Source organism: Perna viridis, chromosome 1, assembly GCF_037379345.1.
Source record: "Perna viridis isolate PV_CMFRI_1.1 ecotype Kerala chromosome 1, ASM3737934v1, whole genome shotgun sequence".
NCBI lineage: Eukaryota > Metazoa > Mollusca > Bivalvia > Mytilida > Mytilidae > Perna > Perna viridis.
This window is the reverse complement of record NC_142445.1, coordinates 39236349-39258403: the sequence shown is the minus strand read 5'-3', so window position 1 is coordinate 39258403 and position 22055 is coordinate 39236349. Positions and strand designations below refer to the sequence as shown.

At 32.6% G+C, this 22055-nt stretch overlaps 1 protein-coding gene across 2 annotated transcripts in view; it reads right to left on the bottom strand.

Moving 5' to 3' along the window:
* LOC148628702 (patched domain-containing protein 3-like) overlaps window positions 1–22055 on the bottom strand; it is a 63822-nt gene that overhangs the window by 10602 nt on the left and 31165 nt on the right. For both annotated transcript variants that reach the window (XM_088592850.1, XM_088592859.1), the window contains 8 exons: window positions 19220–19384; window positions 13999–14123; window positions 11667–11822; window positions 9485–9610; window positions 8549–8693; window positions 7669–7790; window positions 3322–3480; window positions 2093–2106 (listed from right to left, as the gene is read on the bottom strand). In XM_088592850.1, coding sequence (XP_088448976.1) covers window positions 2093–2106; window positions 3322–3480; window positions 7669–7790; window positions 8549–8693; window positions 9485–9610; window positions 11667–11822; window positions 13999–14123; window positions 19220–19384 — 1012 coding nt within the window. The remainder of the gene's footprint in view (window positions 1–2092; window positions 2107–3321; window positions 3481–7668; window positions 7791–8548; window positions 8694–9484; window positions 9611–11666; window positions 11823–13998; window positions 14124–19219; window positions 19385–22055) is intronic.

The window sequence follows — 22055 nt, the reverse complement described above, 5'->3', positions numbered from 1 at the left end:
ACAAAATAACTGTGAGCAAAGTTCAACTAAAGAATACTCCTCGCTTCCAATCCTAATTCCCAATAACATTATGGTAAAAATATAAACAAAGTTGTCAAACAGAAAGTTGAGGTTGCCTTAGTCTGAAATTGAATCTCACAATTTGACATGAGCATAAAATGTTTCTGCCTAAATTTCAAGTAGCTCTGGTAAGTAATCTGGTTCCCTGGTCAATATCATAAGCAACCCAAGGATTGCTAAAAATATATGTTATATTTCAGAGAAACTTGTGGAAAGGAAATATTACCCAGACTTCCAGGTTACTGTGATAAGTAGTTACAGAGAAAACAGTAATGATATTATTGTGAATCTATAAACAGAGTGATGCACATCATTATGAGTACTATATACCTCCTGCAAAGCACAGGGTAAAAAAAAATTGTACCCTTTTTTTAGAGCTTGTTCACTAAAAATATAGTAAATAGGATGCATATGTATGCTTGGAACCTAGAAAGGGGAGATATGGCTCACGTCACAATGCAAAAGCCATCTAAATACCAAATGTAAAAAAAGTCAAGAGCTTAGTCCATAAATCATGATAAAAACATTAAAATCGTTAAAAAATAATAAAACACTTTTATCCAGATTCATTGAAAAAAAATCAAATAGTGCTCTAAAGAAATTTGGTTAAACAAGTACATGTATGAATAATGGAATAAATGAGAGACAGACTGACGGATAGAGCTAAATCACTGACCACTATATGTGTTACCATGTTCCAGTAGCTATAAAAATAGTATGGTCAGTAAAAAAAAGAATACCCATCAAATCTACAGAAAATATTCGCAATACTTAGACAGAATTTCTCACATATTACAAGTTAAAGAGATAAAAATTTAGTATCTGCAGTAAAGCACATATTATGTCCATTCCCTCTTTTTTGTTGTTAAATTCCAAGTGTTTTAAGTTATAATATGACTTCTAGATGGACAAAATGATGAAAGAACACACTGATTTACCATAAAATGTGAAGATAGAAATTTAAATTGGGTTTCAGCATTTTTGAAATGCACCCAGAAACCTGGCACAAGACTGACAGTCAAAGTGCACTTATATGATCAAATTGCAAGTACCTGGTATTGAACAGAAAATAACATCCGCACCCATAACCAAGTACAAACGAAGTTGTCGAACAAGGAAGTTGAGGTTGCTTCAGTTTAAAATCATATCCAATGAAAAAATATACCTATATAAGGCTCCTGTCGAAATATCAAGAACTTGCAGTGAAAACTGGTAAGAAACAAGAGGCTCCCAGGAGCCTGAATCGCTCACCTGGTTGAATTTTGCCTTTCAAGGGCAATAAATTAAACAAGAAGTTGTCCAACAATTTCAACTCAAGAAAACTTTGATAGGACTTATCATAAGGATCATTTCAGTAAATGAAAGTCTAAATCTATCATAGTTTTCAAGACATTGGCTGAAAACTGTAAAAAAAAACCTGTCATTTTCCCCTGTCAAGGGCAATAAATCTTGTAAGAAGGTGTCTGACAAATTTTATGACTGAAGACTTTTGTAGTCCTAAAAATAAGGATCATTTCAGCTATTGAAAGAATTTGGCTAAACCTAACAGTTTTCGAGATAAATGCGAATAACTACTGTCTGACCCCTATGTTCTATTTTTAGTAACAGTGGCCATGTTTTTCGACAGATCAAAAAACTCCACTTCAGTTCTAAGCAGGATACCCCAAGAAACACTTATACTGAATTTTGTTTCAATTAGTAAAATAATGTCAGCGGAGAAGATTTTTTTAAAGAAATAACCTTAAAAATAGCAAAAAACTTTGAAAAAGGGCAATAACTCCAACATGGCTTAATAGATTAAAATGAAAATTTGACCGCAGATAGATCTCATCATGCTGAACACTTTTACCCCTCTGTCAGAATTTGGTGAGGTGAGCTAAAAAAGTACAAGAATACAAATGTAACATAAAGATTACAATAAGTTATTGTTTTAACAATATATTTACAAGTATTATTGTTTCATAAGATAAGCGAGTTGTCAAAAGGAAGTGTCACTAGCTATTAATAAATAGTGTACTAAAACTATACTTACAACTCAAAGTCTTCCTGGAAGAAACAAAGGTTGCATTATAAAATCAATTCATTCCTTCCTGTCAGGATTGCCTAAACAATGACCATTTCTTAAGTACGACCTAATTTAATTTTTCATAGGGACTTTATCTTGACATGTAGATGTATACATGTACATATATATTTGTAGCATTTGAATTTTTCTGTATAACTGAAACTCTCTTTTAAAACTGACACAGGATGAAACTGCTTTTGATTACAAAGTTACAAAGGTTTCAAATAAAAAATTTTTTTTTTTTTTTTTATTTATTCCCACTGTAAAAACATAATAAATTGTTATCACAGAAATATGTCTTGCCTTGATATTTAACAGTGACATTGTTACTTATTTTGTTTATTATGAACAATTTATCATATCCATACAACCATTTGACAACGTGGACGGATTCCTCCTATACAGTTTACTGTTTGCATACAATGAATTATGATAAAGTCATGTTTCAGTAAAGTAAAACAATAGACTATGATTACATGGGCATATGCATAAAACAGACACACAATTGAGATAAAATGATGCTAATGCAACTGCATACCAAATATAACTGACCAATGATTCATATTAAACTGACCAGAAAACTAAACATAAATATTTTTAACATGGACATCGACGCCAACATTGGAAAATTATTACCTTAGTCTCACCTTCCACCACAATCACCACAGGCAAGACTAAAAAGACAGAAACATCAGAAAAAAACCAAGAGATTCACAGTAGCTTGAATTCATGGGAAAATCTTCAATAATTTTATGTGGGGGATTTGCAGGACAAACTTTTTTATGCTAAAGCTATAAGATATATGGAAAGAAAACATAAAACTAAGTAATGGAAACTGATTTTAAAATAAAATTAAAATGATTATGGTCCTTCTTCCAAAAGCAGACATTACAAGCATCTCAGGATGAGAACAATTAATCAATCATACAGACTAGTTTGTACTAGTCCACCATGCTAAGCTGGAGTTTTATTATGCTAGCTCAAACTTCCCACAGGTAGGTTTGGCACCCCAATCAGACACATAATTATGACTTCAAGTTAACTAGCTGTCACTATCTTTAGTACGATTTGGCCAAAGATTGAACCACAACTTCCTGCACAATGCATGCTACAATGAGTCAGCCAAGGAGGTCTATGATAAAATTTACATAAAATCTATTTCTATACTTAAAAAGATGTTGGAATTCAACTATTACCTTTATTTTAGCGGTGATTCCATTTGAAAGTCCATTGGTTATATCTTTTTTGTCCTCTTCACTTTCACTATGGTAAGGTTGTGGTCCTATCCAGCTTAAAATCACAGGTAAATAGGCGAGTCCGTGGAACAATCCAAACACAACCACCGAAAAAAATACCTACAATACATTCATTAATAAATTTGTTTCAAAATAAGTAAATTAAGTTTAACAAGTAATTTTTTTTGGGATTTTCATTTCAGTCTGATGTGAAAAATCCAAAGGGAAATGTAAAACTACAAAAAAGATAATAGGAAGCTTCAGTAAAGAAAACATGTATGTTTAATCAAACAATTATATAAAAAAAACTAAACATGTGTTGTGGTTATTGTGTGGCATATGGACAGACAGACTGCCAAAAGTGAAACAGAAGGAGTCCTCCAACTTCAATTACAATTGATTTCCATTTCTGCATGTAGTCAGTTTATGTTACAAAGTTAACATACATCTGATGCAGAACTGTCATATTTTTTTAATTTATTAGATTTATGTCATACATTATATACGATTTATTATGACAACATTTTTTAAATTCTACAAAAAACATTGCCCAATAGATCTTTCTAGATAGTACATACATCAGAATAAATTTATCTCTACAGTAAAAAAGTATTTAAAAAACTGCATAGAGACACCTTTAAATAAACCATTCCTGACATATTCAGTTAACTGCCCCTGCATAGATAATTGTAGTGACATTTGTTTACAGTTATGGAAATTTAACATAACTACATGTAATAACTTGTTTAGATGCAGCATTTATCATTTGAACAAAATATAACAACTATGCATGTCAAAAATAAGTGACCTTGGCTCAGATATCAACTGAAACATCTCAAAGGTCAATCATTGATATCTGATCATGACATTAAAATATCTCTACATAGCTCATCTTTAACTTATAAAAAATACCTTACTTATACCTACTGTTTACTTTGATCTCTTTTGAAATTTGATCTGTTGGTTGTTACATTGATTACTCTAAATGAAGGAAGTAGACCTAGGGTAAGGGACATAACTCTAGAAATCAGTGATATGTTTGTATTATATTCAATTTTACCAATGCCTTTCAAGCTTTCCTTTGAAACAGAATGAAGTTACATGTCTCAGTCTTGAATTCTTTGCCCCATAGGCTTCTATAGTATACCTTAAATTTTCGTGATTTTTTAAAAAAATAGACAAGGAGTTTCAATCTAACTTTTTGATCATGTTTTTCAATTAAGGAAATGTCAAAGGTCATTTTTAGGTCCATTTTAGAAAAAAAGGCACGAACTTCGGTACATCAGGACAGGTCAAACTAAAAATAGACTTTTTCTACTTTCACTTTTATTTTGAGTTCATAAAATAGACCCTTTTCTGAAGCATTATTTTTCATGAAAATACTGTTTTTCCTCAGAAACAAGTTAGTTGTGTCATAGCTTAATATTTACCCTGTACTTTTGATGAAAAATGATAAGACATTTGCCAAGAAACAAAAACAAGAAAAGGCAAAAAGGAAGCACACTATATTTTTTAGCCTCCATGTTTTGACAAACACCCGCTCAGGAATATGTAATACAAGACTGATACCTGCATTGATGCTTGCATGACATTGTTTTAAAATGGTGAATACAAACATTCCAATGATTTGGAAGAGTTGTGTCCCTTACCCTGGGTCTACATCCTTAAACAGTGTACTTTACAGTAAAGATGACTACAGTGAAACCTGTCTTACCAAACCTCTTTTGGAATTTAAAATTGGTTCTGTTTAGACAGGTGATCAATTTACCAAGGTTAAAAAAAAAACATTTAAATTGATGTAAAGGGACTTTTAAAACATGTTTGGTTTAGACAAATTTTCAGATTATTCAGAGTTTGGTTTAGATAAGTTTCACTGTACTTAAAAATCAGGAATTATTGCCTAACGTTCAAACATTAGCCTAAATGTTATTGAAACTGCCAATACAATACAATATACAAAAGCCTGCCAATATGGGATGTAACCGTCCAATATGGCTTTTACCCATCCAATACGTCATCTTGGACTAGTTAGTCAATAAAGGTATAATTGAGTAAGATTTTCCATATTGGCTGAGTTATTAATCATCTGCTGGCACTATTGGACTGATGCATAGCCACGGTCCTATTTGACTAGCCTCAGATCAATAACTGAGCCAATATGGAGAACCTTACACAATAATACTATATTATTGACTAACATTCGAATATTAACCTAAATATGATAAAAACTGCCAATACAATACAAAATACGAAAATGTGCAGGATTCAGCCTTCCAATACGGGATTTAGCTGTCCAATATTGCTTTTACCTGTCCAATACGTCATATTGGCCTGGTTAAAATCCATACTGGCCTAAGCCAATACGTCATATTGGCCTGGTTAAAATCCATACTGGCCTAAGCCAATACGTCATATTGGCCTGGTTAAAATCCATACTGGCCTAAGCCAATACATCATATTGGCCTGGTTAAAATCCATACTGGCCTAAGCCAATACGTCATATTGACCTGGTTAAAATCCATATTGGCCTGGTTAAAATCCATGTTGGCCTAAGCCAATATGACGTATTGGACTAGTTAGGCAATAAAGTTTTAATTGTGTAACGTTGTCCATAATAGGAGAGTTATTAGTCCTCCACCTCAGTCAAATATGGCTACCCTTGGACCAATAACTAAGCCAATATGGAAAACCTTATGTAATAACACTACATTATTGCATAAAGCTCCTTTATTTATCAACCAAATGTGCTCTTAGGATATCAAGGAAAATCTTGCTCCATTCAAATTTAAAATTAAAAAATGTGAGTTGTACTTAAATAAGAACCCAGTCTCATTTTGCAATACCTTTTAATAAATGTCTTAATTTAGTAACTTATTGACAGCTGTGGTACCTTATAAGTAATAGGGTTTTGATTAATTGAGCCTGCCATAGTTACATCCAAGTACATATTTCTAAATAACAGAAACATTGCAATAATCCTGAATTACAATATTTTAACAAGATGTTGCATGTTGTGTCATGCTAAGTATACTCCCACTCAACCAGGAGACTTGGTACAAGTTATCATGCAAAAGCAATATACCAAATATCTAAGCGTTTCCTCTCTCAAAAACTGAAAAATTTAATACAAAAAGTGTAACAGGCGGATGGACTGACCGATGGACAGAAAAAGTGATTGCAATCTAGGCCCCACTCTAATGCATTAATTACATGCACAGTGAAACCTGTCTAAAACGAACCCCTTTTGGACTCTAAAATTGCTTCATTTTCGACAGGTGCTCATTTTACCACGGTTCAAAATACATTTAAATTGACGTAAAGGTACTTTTAAAAATGTCTGGTTTAGACAGGTCTTTAGATTATTCAGGTTTCAGTTTATACAGGTTGTCAGATTATTCAGGGTTCAGTTTAGACAGGTTTTCAGATTATTCAGGGTACAGTTAAGACAGGTTTTCAGATTATTCAGGGTTCATTTTAGACAGGTTTTCAGATTATTCAGGGTTCAGTTTAGACATGTTTTCAGCTTATTCAGGGTTCAGTTAAGACAGGTTTTTACATAGACTGGTTTTCAAATTATTCAGGGTTTGGTTTAGACAGGTTTACAGATTATTCAGGGTCCAGTTTGGACAGGTTTTTAGACTATTCAATGCTTCAGTTTAGACAGGTTTTCAGATTATTCAGGGTTCAGTTTAGACAGGTTTTCAGATCATTAAGGGTTCAGTTTAGACAGGTTTTTAGACTATTCCATGGTTCGGTTTAGACAGGTTTTCAGATTATTCAGGGTTAGGTTTAGACAGGTTTTCAGATTATTCAGGGTTCAGATTAAGACAGGTCTTTAGATTTTTTCAGGGTTTGGTTTAGACAGGTTTTCAGATTATTCAGGGTTCAGTTTAGACAGGTTTTCTGATTAATCAGGGTTCAGTTTCGACAGGGTTTTAGACTAATCAGGGTTCAGTTTAGACAGCTTTTCAGATTATTCAGGGTTCATTTTAGACAGGTTTTCAGATTATTCAGGGTTCAGTTAATACAGGTCTTTAGATTTTTCAGGGTTTGGTTTAGACAGGTTTTCAGATTATTCAGGGTTCAGTTTAGACAGGTTTTCTGATTATTCAGGGTTCAGTTTCGACAGGGTTTTAGACTAATCAGGGTTCAGTTTAGACAGGTTTTCTGATTATTCAGGGTTTGGTTTAGTCAGGTCTTCGGATAATTCAGGGTTTGGTTTAGACATGTTTCACTGTACTAGTATTCTATTTAGTCAGACCATAGTTCTAATCGATTTTTCATCAAATCATTAGAAGATTCACTTACCCTGAAGAACAAAGCAAAACCGTAACTACTACTTCTAGATAATAACAGGAAAGCTAAAAATGTACTAAAACCGCCACTAAATACTGCTGGTCCTATGGCAGCCAAAGCTTTGATTGGACGCTCTACAAAACATGTTAAAATAAGGCATGTAACTAACTCTACATATCTATACAAATGCAACTAAAAGTGTACATATCATTAGTCATGTAAAATAGACTTGATATAAATAAAAATAAGACAGATTTGTACTTCTGTGCATCAGCAATGCAAAACAAATTCAACTTATTGTGCAAAACTCATTACAGCCTGACTTGAATCGGTTATGCAAAAATCATTAATTTCGCCTCGACATCAAAGCTCAAGTTCAAAAGTCACCAACCATGGTATGTAACACATAGTCCTGAGCTAATCTTGCTTCATACCAAATATCAAAAGCATTCCCAAAAAGAGAAAAAAAATTACAGCCTGGATTTGCATCCATCTATCAAAAATCATTCATTAGACCTTGATGTCAGATTTCAAGATGATATGACATACACCATATGTTACACATTGTTTTGAGTTGATCTACTTTTATGCCAAATATCACAAAGGCATACACAAAAATGCAACAAATTTACAGCCTGGAAATTTATTAGAATGCAAAAATCATTAGTTTGACCTTGTGGTCAAAATTCAAGGTCAAATGTTATCAACCACAGTAGGTGACACAAAGTCTTGAGCTGATCTATCCTCATGCAAAGAATAAAAATCCTAGACCAAAAGACAAAAAAAGGCTGGGCATGATTTGTTATGGAGGGACACACAGACTGACAGACAGATCAGTAAAGGAGCATCTGCCACTTTTTATGGTGGGTGGCCCTAATAAATTTAAGCTTACCATTTCTTTCTCCAAGGACTGTCATATAAGTATGGCCTATATGGGCAGAATAGTCAACAGCTAACCCAACAGACAATGTCAACAATATACTACTAGCGGTATCTATTGTCACACCCCAAAAATACAAGGTACCAGCAACGTCAATCTGAAACCAATGTACAAAGTATTTACCATTGACACTGACCCTATAAGTATTTATTGTTTTGGTGTATCTTATATTGAATGGCTTGGATTGAAAAGAGAGGCAGCACTGTTTGGAAGAATTATTTTTGGTGGGGTACCAATTTTGATTCAATCCAATTTTCAAATTCTGAAAGTGGGAAGATTTATTTCTCTTCTCAGTTTTATTCAAAGATAAATGATGTCATATGGAGCTCTACAGGGTATTTAAGGATTGTTTTTTTTTTACACAAAGCTATGGGATGTAAACAACTTATAGGTGATTTAAGAAAAAGATCAAGTTATGCAGGCAGATTTTACCAAGGAAACATATTTGTGGGAATCAATTTTCGCAGCTTCAAAAATTGATAAGCTTTATATAGTGTTAAAAACAATTTTGTGGATTCTATTTTTTAGACTTTTCTGCTCACTGCCAAATTAGCAAAAATTAATACATTGTGAAAGCATTACTTATTCATACATGTATATACAACAAGTCTCATCATATGTCAGTATAAATGTATATGTGTACTGAACCCTAAATGTCATGTTATTGTCGCTCTGTGCCCATGGCTGGCATAATAAAGTACTTGAACTTTTCTCACTTAAGATGCATATTGCATGTTTTATTTCAGATGCTAAGCATCACACAAGGATAAATCATTAGAAATAGTAAAAAGTCACAACTGATCACAAAAACGGTTACTTTTGAAATCCATTTACCAAATTTTGTTCAATATTATGCACTCGAGCAATTTGTTACAGAAACATACTTACTAAAGTAAAAATTACACATGTGAAGACTATCACACTTGTCCAGAAATTGGCAATTAATAATAAAGTAACAATAAAAACACACACTCCAGCTAATAGCAGGTTTCTGTATAACTCTTGTTGTAAAATCTGGAAATAAAAATTACCGGTACAGGAGTTAAAATGAGCTCATTGAGATTTTCTTATATGACAGTATACATACATAAGAAATGAGTTTGAGATAATTATGTTCTTACAAAAGTTCAAAATGTGAAAATTGGGAAAAAATATATTATTGAATTTCACTTCTTGTCCAAATGGAGCCCAGCCAAATGAAAATAGAAAATAGAAATCGAAGGATTCAGAATTTCGTAAACAAACTAAAGATTTTCCCCTTTTCATTCATGAACATGTGTAAGTATCTATATATTCCATAAAACATTAAACTTTACATGTCATAAACATATAGAGAAAAAATGTCATTATTTACCTGCAACTTCCATTGTGATGTTACATTTCAAAATCACTCACAAATCACAATGGCATCATAAAAAATTAACAAAACATCTTTTATGACAGTCTGTTGTCTGACTTATTTATTGATTGATTGATTGTTAGGGTTTAACACCCAAACAGCAATATTTCAGCTATATCCAGGCAATGAACATGAAATTGATGATAAAAGGAACATGAAATGATGATGAAATGAAAAAGGGATGGGATACAAGGATAATGAGGTCAACAAATTTTGATTGCCACTGAAAATAGGAGAGGTGGGTAGGGTCAGACAATTTAGCCTCCTGTGGCGGAGCCAAATGGTTCCTACTCCGATAGAAAACAACAGAAGGGTTTTTTAACGTGCGAGGAATGTGGCATCTTTCCTAACACATTGCGCCACTATGGTTTGCGGTCAGGTTTTCCGGCATGTAACATGCCATGGGTACCCCCTTCCACCACCTGCGGCACACAACCCAATTGCTCTGTGGCCAGAGTGCCCTAACCCCTGGCCAGGGTCCTGAGCACTATTTAGTCACCTTTTACGACAAGCTTAGTGCTGCTGAGGGCCTATTCTTATTACACCAGCACCCTCACTGGGCCTGGCTTATTTGAACTATGACGTTCTGTTATCTAGGTTATTTGAACTAAGATGTTCTGTTGTCAGGTTTATTTAAACTTTGATATTCTGTTGTCTTGGTTATTTGAACTATAACTTTCTGTTGTCAAGGTTATTTGAACGATGACATTCTGTGGAAAGCATTACCATACTTGAACTATGAAATTCTGATGTCAGGATTAATATTTGAACTATGACATTCTGCTGTCAGGTTTATTTGAACTACAATGTTCTGTTATCAGGTTTACTTAAACAATGACATTCTATTGTCAGTGTTATTTGAACTATGACATTCTGCAGTCAGGATAATTTAACTTTGATGTTCTATAGTCAAGGTTATTTAAACTAAGACATTCAGTTGTTGGATTTATTTGAACTATGATGTTCTGTTGTCAAGGTTATTTGAACTATGGTGTTTAAATAGTACCAGTTAGATATTGAGTAAAGACTAGTTAAGCTCATTGTTACATTGAGCCTCATAACTCAAAAACACCTATTGATGGAAGAATTTTTTTATCACACCTTTGGGTAAGACACATTTTTTTGATACCACAATAAAACAATTTATGGTATTTTGTAAATACTAAGGCAGGGAGCTAAATTTGCATTCATATGAAAAATTTCAAAGACAAAAAAAAAAGAATCAAACATCTCCTAAAAATGCAAGAGTAGGAAGTCTCTGACAATCTTGCATAAGATGTAAATGTTCACTGTTGGATTATTGTGGGGGTGGGCAGAGGGAACTTCATCCTGTTTCCTTCCCTAAAAACCACCAGCTCCCATCCTGCTGACCACCACTTCCAGACCCCTTTCATTCTATCCAGTCATAGTTCCCAACCATAATACTTGCTTCCCATTTTTTTTCACTCCCCATTCTCCCCCCTTCAACCACCATTCCACCGTTTCACTCTGTTCCCATCCATTCAACCACTGATCCCCACCTCCTTAACCCCCACATCTCCACCCCCCTGTCCATCCTTCCATCATTAGGACCTCTGCATTTATTTTTTTTTGTGTGTATTGTGGACAAAGGTTTTTTTCTTTCTTTGTCCTTGTACTTGATACAATTTTTATTCAATATTATGAGCCTACCTTATTAGTTTCATAAGTTAAATACTGCACTGCATAAGGAAAGCATTTGCCATTGTGGAACCCCACATTATCTGTAATATCTCGGATACCTTCCATTGCTTTTATTTCTTCTTTACTGTCCTCTTGATAAATATGTCTGAACGAAATGTATGTACCCTGAAAATATAATTCTAAATATCAACAAAAAGATACCAAAGAGTAAGCATTGGGATGATTCAAATACTACAAAATCCCAAAACACGGCCTAAACATGAACACATGAAACACAGACCATAATTCATGAATAGGTTTGGCATCAAATTTGTATTGCATATGTTTACGCCAAGCTATAAATGCTGTGAAAACTTGAACTGACTTACTGAAACCAGTTTAAACAGAAGATGGTTCAGTACAGAAAGAAGTTTGGTTTACTAAGGCTAAAAAAATATTTGAATTGATGTAAAGTGACTTTCAAAAGTATCTGGTTTGACAGGTTTTATGATCCTATAATTCTGAAATAGAAAACATGAAGACACTCTTAACTCAAAAGAAGTGTGAATTCATGATGAATTCCTCCTTTGGAGAGTGAGGGCAAAGCCTTAATAAGGCACAGTCACAGATACAATATTATCTTCATATTTACCATAACCTCAACAGCCTAAATTACTTGACTATAAATTAATTAAGTACCAACCATATAAAATTCAGAAATTGAAAATGAAAGATGTGATTCATGGTGCAGAAAAAACAACTGGGCAAAGAATATTTTACCAGTTTGCATGTGTTATATTTTTACATATCAATAGATCATTCTGTATTCAAATCCGTATTTTTGAGAAAACCATAAATTTGTTTCCCATATAAATCAAACAAATAAAAACGGTAACTCTCGCATGTACAATTTTATTTACAATTTCATGTACAATTAATGTAAGTTTTATCTCATAAGTACAACAACCATATGGTTAAGTGTAAGTATTTGTAAGAATCAGGCAAAACAGGAAAATCAGAAACATGCATGTCAAAACTCCACTGATCTGACAATATAATTTCATCCAATAATGCTTTCTCCATTTGAAAATACCATTATTTGATCTCTGCATCACTGTATTTGCTCATAATTTTTTCAATAGAATGTTAGAAAAATTAGGTTTTTGACAGATTTATCTGCCACTGAAAAGTTCATTCTCATTGCATTTCAGAAATCATAATTGACATCTATTCAAACTTAAAAGGCAGTGTCTGTAAGATCAAACAGGTGTTCTGAAGTAGTTACGTAGGACACATTGGTATAATGTAGAGCAGATTTCTACCTAGAGAGCTATTTAAATTACTCGCTAGCCTACATAAATTAGTATTGAAATTGGAACTGTTCTTTTTTTTAGCTGTAGTAAAGACTGGTTATGTGGTCTGTAAATGTTTCTAAATGGGAAATAAATGTGAATTATGTACGTTTTTGACTTGCATGAATTACTTCCAACCTGATTTTCATGAAGACTTCTCCTGAAGGACACAGATTTATCTTCTGCATGCAGAAGAAACATCACACTGACACAAGAGAAGTGTGAGAACTCAGATGACATTGCACGATAGTTAAGAGTTCATGTTTAAATTTATTATTTATCAATAAATCTCATTCATAACATTATGTAATGAATCAAATATCATGGGACACCTCATCCAAGTTGAACAATCTGTAAGTATTGAATAAAAATTCTGAGAAACAATGAAATAAGTAAGTTAGCTTCCATCTAATAACGCCAAGATTTTATCAAGAAAAACCTACTGAGTGCTTTCGTTTTATTGTAACTGACGACAGACTGAACTAACGAATTAATATTAACTCTAATTATGATAATTTTGTCACAGAAAACAATTTTATAGTGAATTTAAACACCCAAAGTCAGCTGTATCACTTGTAATCAAAATGTTAAGCATACAATATCACAAAATAGGAGAGTCAGAAATACATTGTTTAAAAGGAAACACTAAAATATAAAATGGATTAAAGCATAATACTGGTATGGTGGTCAACAGAAAGGAGAGAAGACCAATACATTTCTGGACCTATATCACTGTCATAAAGATGGCATAAAATGCTGACAAAAAGGAATAAAATTTCAACAAAACCTGTGGAGAGGTGTAAAAAGAATTGTGCTTACAAAGGACATGTATGTGGATAGTTGAACAAACAGACAGACAGTAAGACTCCTGTAATTCCTACATATGCCCTACAAATTCTGTTTGCAGTTTACATGATTAATTACCGGTATAATGTTTTCTATCTTGTGGGTTCCAAGTACTGTTGAACAAAATACTTATTCTACAGACAATATTGCCAGCTAGTTATTACCTCTAATACTGGTGGTGTAGTATTTGTGAACTTTAGATAACGACTAAATGCTCTACCAGTTGGTGTCTCCATTACAAATTTAAACAACAACTGATTAAATGCATAGTTAGAATAAGGATATCCATCTGAAAATATAAAATAATGAAATCAATGAAACAAATAAGACTAATCATAGTTTGTAATGATATGGATGTTCTTTCACTGATATTTTCAGTATTCCTGAAACTTTCCCCAAGATTTTTTATAAAACATTCTGTTTATCATGAAATGCTGGTCATCAGCTTTGACAATATGTTGGTCAATGAAAGATTTGAATAAATTTGAATTTGAGATGTTTTGAAACAAGGCCCGAGTAAGATATTATTGGTGTTGGGACACTTGTTTGGTTTTCCTTAGATTGATTGATTGACTTTGTTTTACTTCATATGGCATATTTATTTCATGCATTTAAAGACTGAAACATTAGATCAATCAAATATTGTACTCTCCATATTGTACTAAAAATCCTATTGGACTTACCACAAGCATGGCTCACCCAATATGAGTTTCAGTACAATATTGACGAGTACAATATTTCCATGTATTGTACAATAAAGTGTGCAAGGTATGACCAATACAGGTTTCAGTACAATATAGACCAGTACAAAATTTTCATGTACTGTGAATGTACTTTAATTTGGTGATACCAATATTCGTGGATAAGAGAAGAAAAACAAGTTTGTGGATTCTTGAATTCTTGGTTTTAAGGTTTTATGGGAATGGGAATGTCCTTTTCGTTTGGAACCAAATTTTGTGGTATGGCCTACTCACGAAAACCCACGAAAGCATACCAATACAGGCCTCAGTTCAATATGGAATAGTACAATATTTTTGTGTAATGTACACTAAAGCATACCCAGCCTGACCAATTATTTTACATGATACATAAATATCCCTTACCTTCAGTGATGACAGCATTTGGTACCTGTTAACCTACTCACATTTTGGGGGAGACTCACACAAAATTAATGAAAAATTTACTATCTCCCACATAAAAATTAGTGGGAGGTTTTTGGTTAAAAATACTTAATTGAACATTAACATCAAAATTTTGCCTTTGCATAAGAATCTCCCACAGAAGACAGTATCAGTAGGGGAGAATCTCCCACATGAAACAGTTTCAGTTGGGGAGAATCTCCCACAGGAGACAGTATCAGTGGGGGAGAATCTCCCACAGGAGACAGTATCAGTAGGGAAGAATCTCCCACGTGAGACAGTATCAGTAGGGCAGAATCTCCCACAGGAGACAGTATCAGTAGGGAAGAACATGTTATTTGACACATGCAAAACGGAAATCTATATTGCTGAGAAATTTGAATTAATCTATCACCACCATCTATATAAATAGTTTTAATTACCAGTACTTGTAAAACATTATGCATGTTTTAAGAGTGGCACTTAAAAGCCTACAGAAACATTAGTTTTGCATACTTATCTACAATGTACTTACTTTAAGTACATTCCCATATTGTGATTTATACATAAGTACAATAAAATAAATAATAATAGGATAATTAATTGGAAAGAGTGAATAACCAAAATATGACCATGAGTGCTGAAGAAAGCCTAGAGTTTTAGAGTGTGTAAAACTTGTTCCGCCAAGCACACAAGTTAAAACCTCAGACGTTTTTGGCACGAGTGATCATATTTTGGTTATTCACGATAACCAATTGATTATCCTATTTATTATATAAATGTTCCTTCTTATTTGTTGCTATTTTCAACACAAAATTAAAATTTTGTAAACAGCAGATTGATATACATGTTGTGATGTTTTGTGACATTTTGGGAGGAGAAAGTGCATGAGGGAAATTATCAAATTTATTTCACAGAAAAATTATCGAAAATTTTTACACCCGGGATTTTCAGTAAATTACTACTGGTACTATCTATACAATAATGCTCACTGAATTGATGCCACCCACTTCTCCACTTGATAACATGCAACTTGTGACTTCTAAACTAATTTGGATGAAAATCAAAATAATAAAGATTCTGTGTAAATTTCATTAAAGTCCATTCAGTAGTGAAGTCAATGTTTTGCTAATGTGAAACCCCCCCCCCCCCCACCCAAATTGATTTGGATCAAAATCTAAAATAGCAGGTGCACAATGGGAACATGTAATAAAGATTCTTTGAAATATTAATAAAAATTCCATTCAGTGGTTTAAGAGTAACTGATAAGAGAACAGAAGTATGGACGGAAAGAAGGGTGGACAGACACCCCTTTGTATCTGGAGGGTATAATAAAATTCTTGAATATTAATGATTTTAGGTGAAAGAAATTTTATATTAATTTTGGGTGTGATATTTTTAAACTGCTTCTGTTGCTATCTTGCTTAACTGTAATAAAATAAATGATCTTTTTTTCATATTTATCCAAATATACTTCTTGAATACAATTAATTTTGTATTAAGTCCTTTCTATATATTTGATTCTGAAGTTGCTGATGAGAGGACACTCCTTGAAACATGTGTACAGCATATCAAAATTTGTACATAAATTGGTATTTTTGTATTTTATCACCACTGGGTTCATGCCACTACTGGTGGCTCAAAGGTCACCAACTCAGTAGTCAGATTCGTCTGACCAAAATTTATCAGATTTTATTTATCATATTTGTAAAAATTTGCAGTACTACAAATTTCAAAATACCTAAAGTACTGAGGCTTCATTCCTTATAATGCATACAACTCTCATGAAAGTGTAGTTTTCATTGATCCATCAACTTTAAATATTAACAAAAAAGTGTAGGTGTTTTTTTCCTTCCATTAGGTTTTTTTTTCTTTTTTATGTTACTGCACTGATCACACAAATAAAAATCTACTGTTTACTATAATCAGCACTATTCTTCAAATATAAGCTACAATCCTGCTATAACTTTACATAGCTACTGACTTAGAATGTCATGGTGAATGTAAAAATATTTATTCTGAGAACAAAAAAAATATGAAGTGTTTAATTACCAGAAAAGAATCCTGTGGTAGAAAGACATAAAAAAAACGGTGCAGTTAGTACTTATAAAAGTATCCTATTTTTTTGTGAAGTAAAGATACTTTTATACAAGAGTACCAATACATTTGTTGTCTTAGATTCTGCAACTCTTAACTCCTGAATTCCATTACAGTGTCTTCAGTGTATATTTTGTTTTGTCTCACATGTAATAATGTTTGTATACCAAATGACCAAAATCAAAAATTGGTACCATACAAACAAAAGTACTGTGTATGAAACAAATACTACCTTTTACAAAAAAAAGATAGCCGACGCAGAAAAATTTCTTCTTTTATTTCTAAGGTTCTACATTTCTTCCAAGAGAAGAACACATGGCACGTACGCAATTACAAATTTTCGATACATTTTTTTTTAATACATGTACCACTAAGTAATCAGTATTTGGCCAATCAGTAAACAGAATTGCGATCAGGTGACTTGCTTTTCCATAGATGAACGTCATTAAGGTCAAAGGGTAAAAAGTGAAACTATACCGACTGTGTTTGAAAAATCAGTGCCATATTCAACAATAACTGCAATTTTGATAAATGGCTCAGAAATCAATAAATACCCAAATCACTATACTTATCAATAAATACCAAAGTCACTATACATATTACTAAATACCAAAGTCACTATACATATCTAAGAGCTACAGACATTTTAAGTATGACAAGTCTGTCTTTATTGACAAAATCATTAGAGCTTAATTGTCATTCAAACAAAATGAAAGTGCCTCTCATTGTGTAACACATAAACTTATCAAATGGATTTATCAGGGCAAATGTTATAGAAACACACCTATTTATGTTACTTAATGAAAATCCATATTTTTGGCAATATTTTATAAAATGATCAATAAAAATTTTTGTGAAAGTTCCATGGAAAAAGATGTGTACCCCTGTGTCCCAATATTCATAAATGACAGTTCAATTATTCATAAATGACACAGTCCCAATAGGCATAAATGACACAGTCCCAATAGGCATAAATGACACAGTCCCAATATTTATATAAGACACAGTCCATGATTTGCTACATAAAACCTCAAAGTTGATTGGATCAAAATCTAAATTAGACAGCTCACAATGAGAACATGTAATTAAGATTCTGTGAAATTTCATTAAATTATATTTGTGGTGTAGGAGGAATAAGTGATAAGAGATTGGTATGTATACCCTTCTGTGTAATGGATTGAAGGAAGGAAAGACTGAAAGAAGGATTGACACCCCTGTCACTAAATACCCCCACTCGAAGTCACTCATTTAATAAAACATTATACATAACTGCAATATCTACAAATATTTATATTCTTATGTTTATACACACAAGGTTGCATTATGTAAACTGCAATATCATGCAATTAAAAATAATTTACCTTAATGGTAATTGAGCTACTTGAGAAAAACCATGTTAAGTGACTACTTCAGAGAGACTATAGAGAGAAGTGGGAATATGCAGAGTGAAGTTAAGAGAAATTTGTTTTCTACACCTACTAATGCCTCATTCACAAACTATTTAATGTTTTTTTTAATGAATGTGGTATGATCATGATAACTTGCATCATCCAATGAATGAAGTACTTCTCCGTCTAAGGTGAGACACATGAAGAAAAAATACACAGACATTTTATTGTATAATCCAAGTATTTATACCTCATAACCTCAAGAAATTACTGTCAAAGTGTTTGAAAAGTTTGCCTTTTTAAGATATTGATAGGTCAAATTTAGTTGAAATGCACTGTGGAAAAATGGCAGGAAAATTTTCCAGAGCTTTTTCCTTATATCAGCAGTCAAAAAAATATCTACAATACCGATGCATCACGATAAATTCAAATAGCTGTTCAGTTGTTTTCTAGATGTGTTGAATGTATTTGAGGCAAAAAAGACCAAATTGAGAAATATGATGTGCCACCCATTGACCTGATTCTTACACAGACTGGTACTTAATTCCCTTAAATGAAAGTGGTATGATTATAATGTTACATATGGTTAGCAAGTGATTTCTGAAAAAAATATCCTTCTTGTGTTTTAATCATATTTACTCTTAAAAATTTCTTTTCCTATTCTGATACATGGTGCACGACTGATGCAGTTTTACATAGACAGTTATTTATTGTTTACACATAAACTATGCCATGCATCCACTGCTTGATTCTTGGAAAAATTGTACATATAAATTACAAACCTGCATTGAGTAGATATCTAATCTCCACTTTATTCGTTGTCTGTAACCATGCATGAAATGGTCCAAACCAGCTCACAACAGACCCATTCTGTACATATGGACTAGCTATTATCTTGTTAATCATATCCTCAAATAACTGTCGGTCTTTTTGATACCCTACATCACCTACAATATTTAAAGTGTCATTTATAAAAAGTCATTTTTGTTTTAATTCAGCAGTTGGTAAGTTGATAAAATTTGACGCTTGGTAAGACTTAATCTGCATACTTCTCATAAATTTAATCATACAAGGCCAACATAAAATTGAAGTTGGCAAAATAAAAAGTATTTGTACTTGAGATACTATAGAAACAAATAAAACTGAACAAGAAAACAGAATTATAATGGATTTTTTTTTTAATATTTATGAACCAAATTTAAATACAATTATACTAATGACCACTCTATAATTGGAAAACACTTAAAATTTAGTCTAAAAATATCAAACAAATTTTAAAATATGGATTTAGCCTTAATTCAAATATAATAAAAAAAAAAAAAGTAAATACATTTTAAAATTTTTTTTATATCTCAGTCATTAGTATAATTTCTGTTATACATGTATAGAATGATATATCATGAGACACTTATACTCATTATAACAAGCCTTCTGCACAAATTTTTTGGTAAACCATTTTTTAATTACACATGTAAATGTTAAGGAAGTAAAGTCTTTAAAAAGAGTTACATCGTGTATATCGTCATAACACATTGATTTGATGAATTAATGTTCTAAACCAACACCCTGGAGAAAATAGTTACTGGTTTATATGAAAACATTAACTTGAAAATAGTTCGAAATGAACATATGCTATTCATATCAACTTTATGTAACTTTTAACTTGAAATTAGCACAAACAATATATGGAATAAGTTAGTTCAACTCATAAAAAAAAGTTTACAAAAAAAAACAAAAAAAACTCCCAATAAATAATCAAAGAAAAAAAGCAAAAACTTGAATAAAAAATGGTGAAATCGGGTTAGTAGAAGCAGTAGTTTCAATCAAGGTCTCCACTGAACTGACTATTATCATGAGTGAATATGGATAGTTTGTATAAAGGGCTTGTAAGTCTAGTCACATGACTGAATTCACAAGAATCCCATTCAAAAGCATAGGACCTGGTTGTTTACAAAGAATAGATTACAATCTTATCAACTAAAATCATAAATGCAAAAACATGATGATAAAAATATGACACTTAACCCTTGTCATGCTACACCCAGACCTGTTGAGGATTGGACCATGTTCTGCTTTATCAGTTCTGGCAGTGTAAATCTGAGTTCAGGAAAGCACAATTTGTGTCCATCTGCCAGCAGCGTGACTGTGCTTTAAAATCAGACCATCTGATATAGAGTTTGTTAATAAATAATGACTTGAAAGCTAAAAGAAGTCACGAGTTTCTGCTGTAAAAAAAAATGAGTTTTTTGGGGAGTTTGGTTCATTTCACGGACCCAGAGCAGAATTAATCTGTAGTACTCTATTTTGCCTGGAAACTAAATAAGAATGATTTCTGTCACCTCCATTTCAATGTCAACCCTTTGTATTGACTACTTCTCGTTTAAGGACAAACAGAGGTCAAAAATTGGAAAAAAAATCCTAATTTTTTCACACGAATGACCCTTCAGGGGCTCCTGACCCCCACTCGTGACTGTAACACACTTTATTTGGCTTCAGTAGCCTTCATGGTCTTCAGGCTGTGGGATGAATGTGTTATGGTTCCTATTTGTTCCAGTTGAACCCCACAGGTAGCAAATAATGACCAGAAATGGATAAATATGACCATTTTCGAGTGACAGACCCATTTTCATGCGTTGGCCCACCCACTCTCCCATGAGCTCGTCACCCCATCCAACCCACTCTGTGATCACTCATCTTTAATTTATATATAACAATCAGCACCAGTACCATTGTGCAACTAATTTGCATATAATTTGCATAAGTTTGCAAAATATCGAAATCTAGACTTTCGTTCAGAAATGTGCAGCACGACAAGGGTTAACTACAAAAAGTTTGGTAACAGTACAAGATGAAAAAATTCTGAAAACTATTCATCATACTGCTGTACCTGGAGGTAGTCAATTTAATACAAATGAGTTTTAGTTTTGAATGCTTTCAACAGTAGAAATTCTGGGCCAAAAATTAATTGAAAATGAGACTTCCAAGCCCTATTTCAAAAGGACCAAAAAATCAATCATTTTTATGTGTAAACTTATCACACAAAATCCTTCCATTGTCAAAATCACCAAATTTTGTTCACCCATTTTAAAATTAAAAATTTTACATTAATGAACCCCTATATATCTATCTCTCCAGAAACTCTGCTTAAGAGTGAGGTGAAATAAAGTAATCAGGAAGTCCATCTGTCTGTATGGTTCTTCTTGTAACTTTAATTTACGAACAGTACCATTTCATTTTCTTTGTTTACATATGCGTTCATGTACTTGTAAATTTTGTTCTTTTAATTTTGTTTTAACTAATTTTGGTTCTAAATTATAAATCAGTTTACTTTTCAGCCTTAGTGATTGTTCTTGTTTAAGTGTATTTGTGTGTACCCTCCATCCAAACTCACTCAAAAGCTTAAATCGGTGGTTAGTGAAGCATCAAGAAATTTGATAGCATGCTCCTCGATCAATAATAGAATTTTATACATATTCTTCTGAAACTTTACAGCATACCAAAATATATCACAACTGAAGTGGTGCTTACTTAAAATTTTTACACGAAGAAATTTATAGAAAAGTATACATATAAATAATATTTCTTTTGCAAGAGTTAAATTTTATACAATGATGTCTG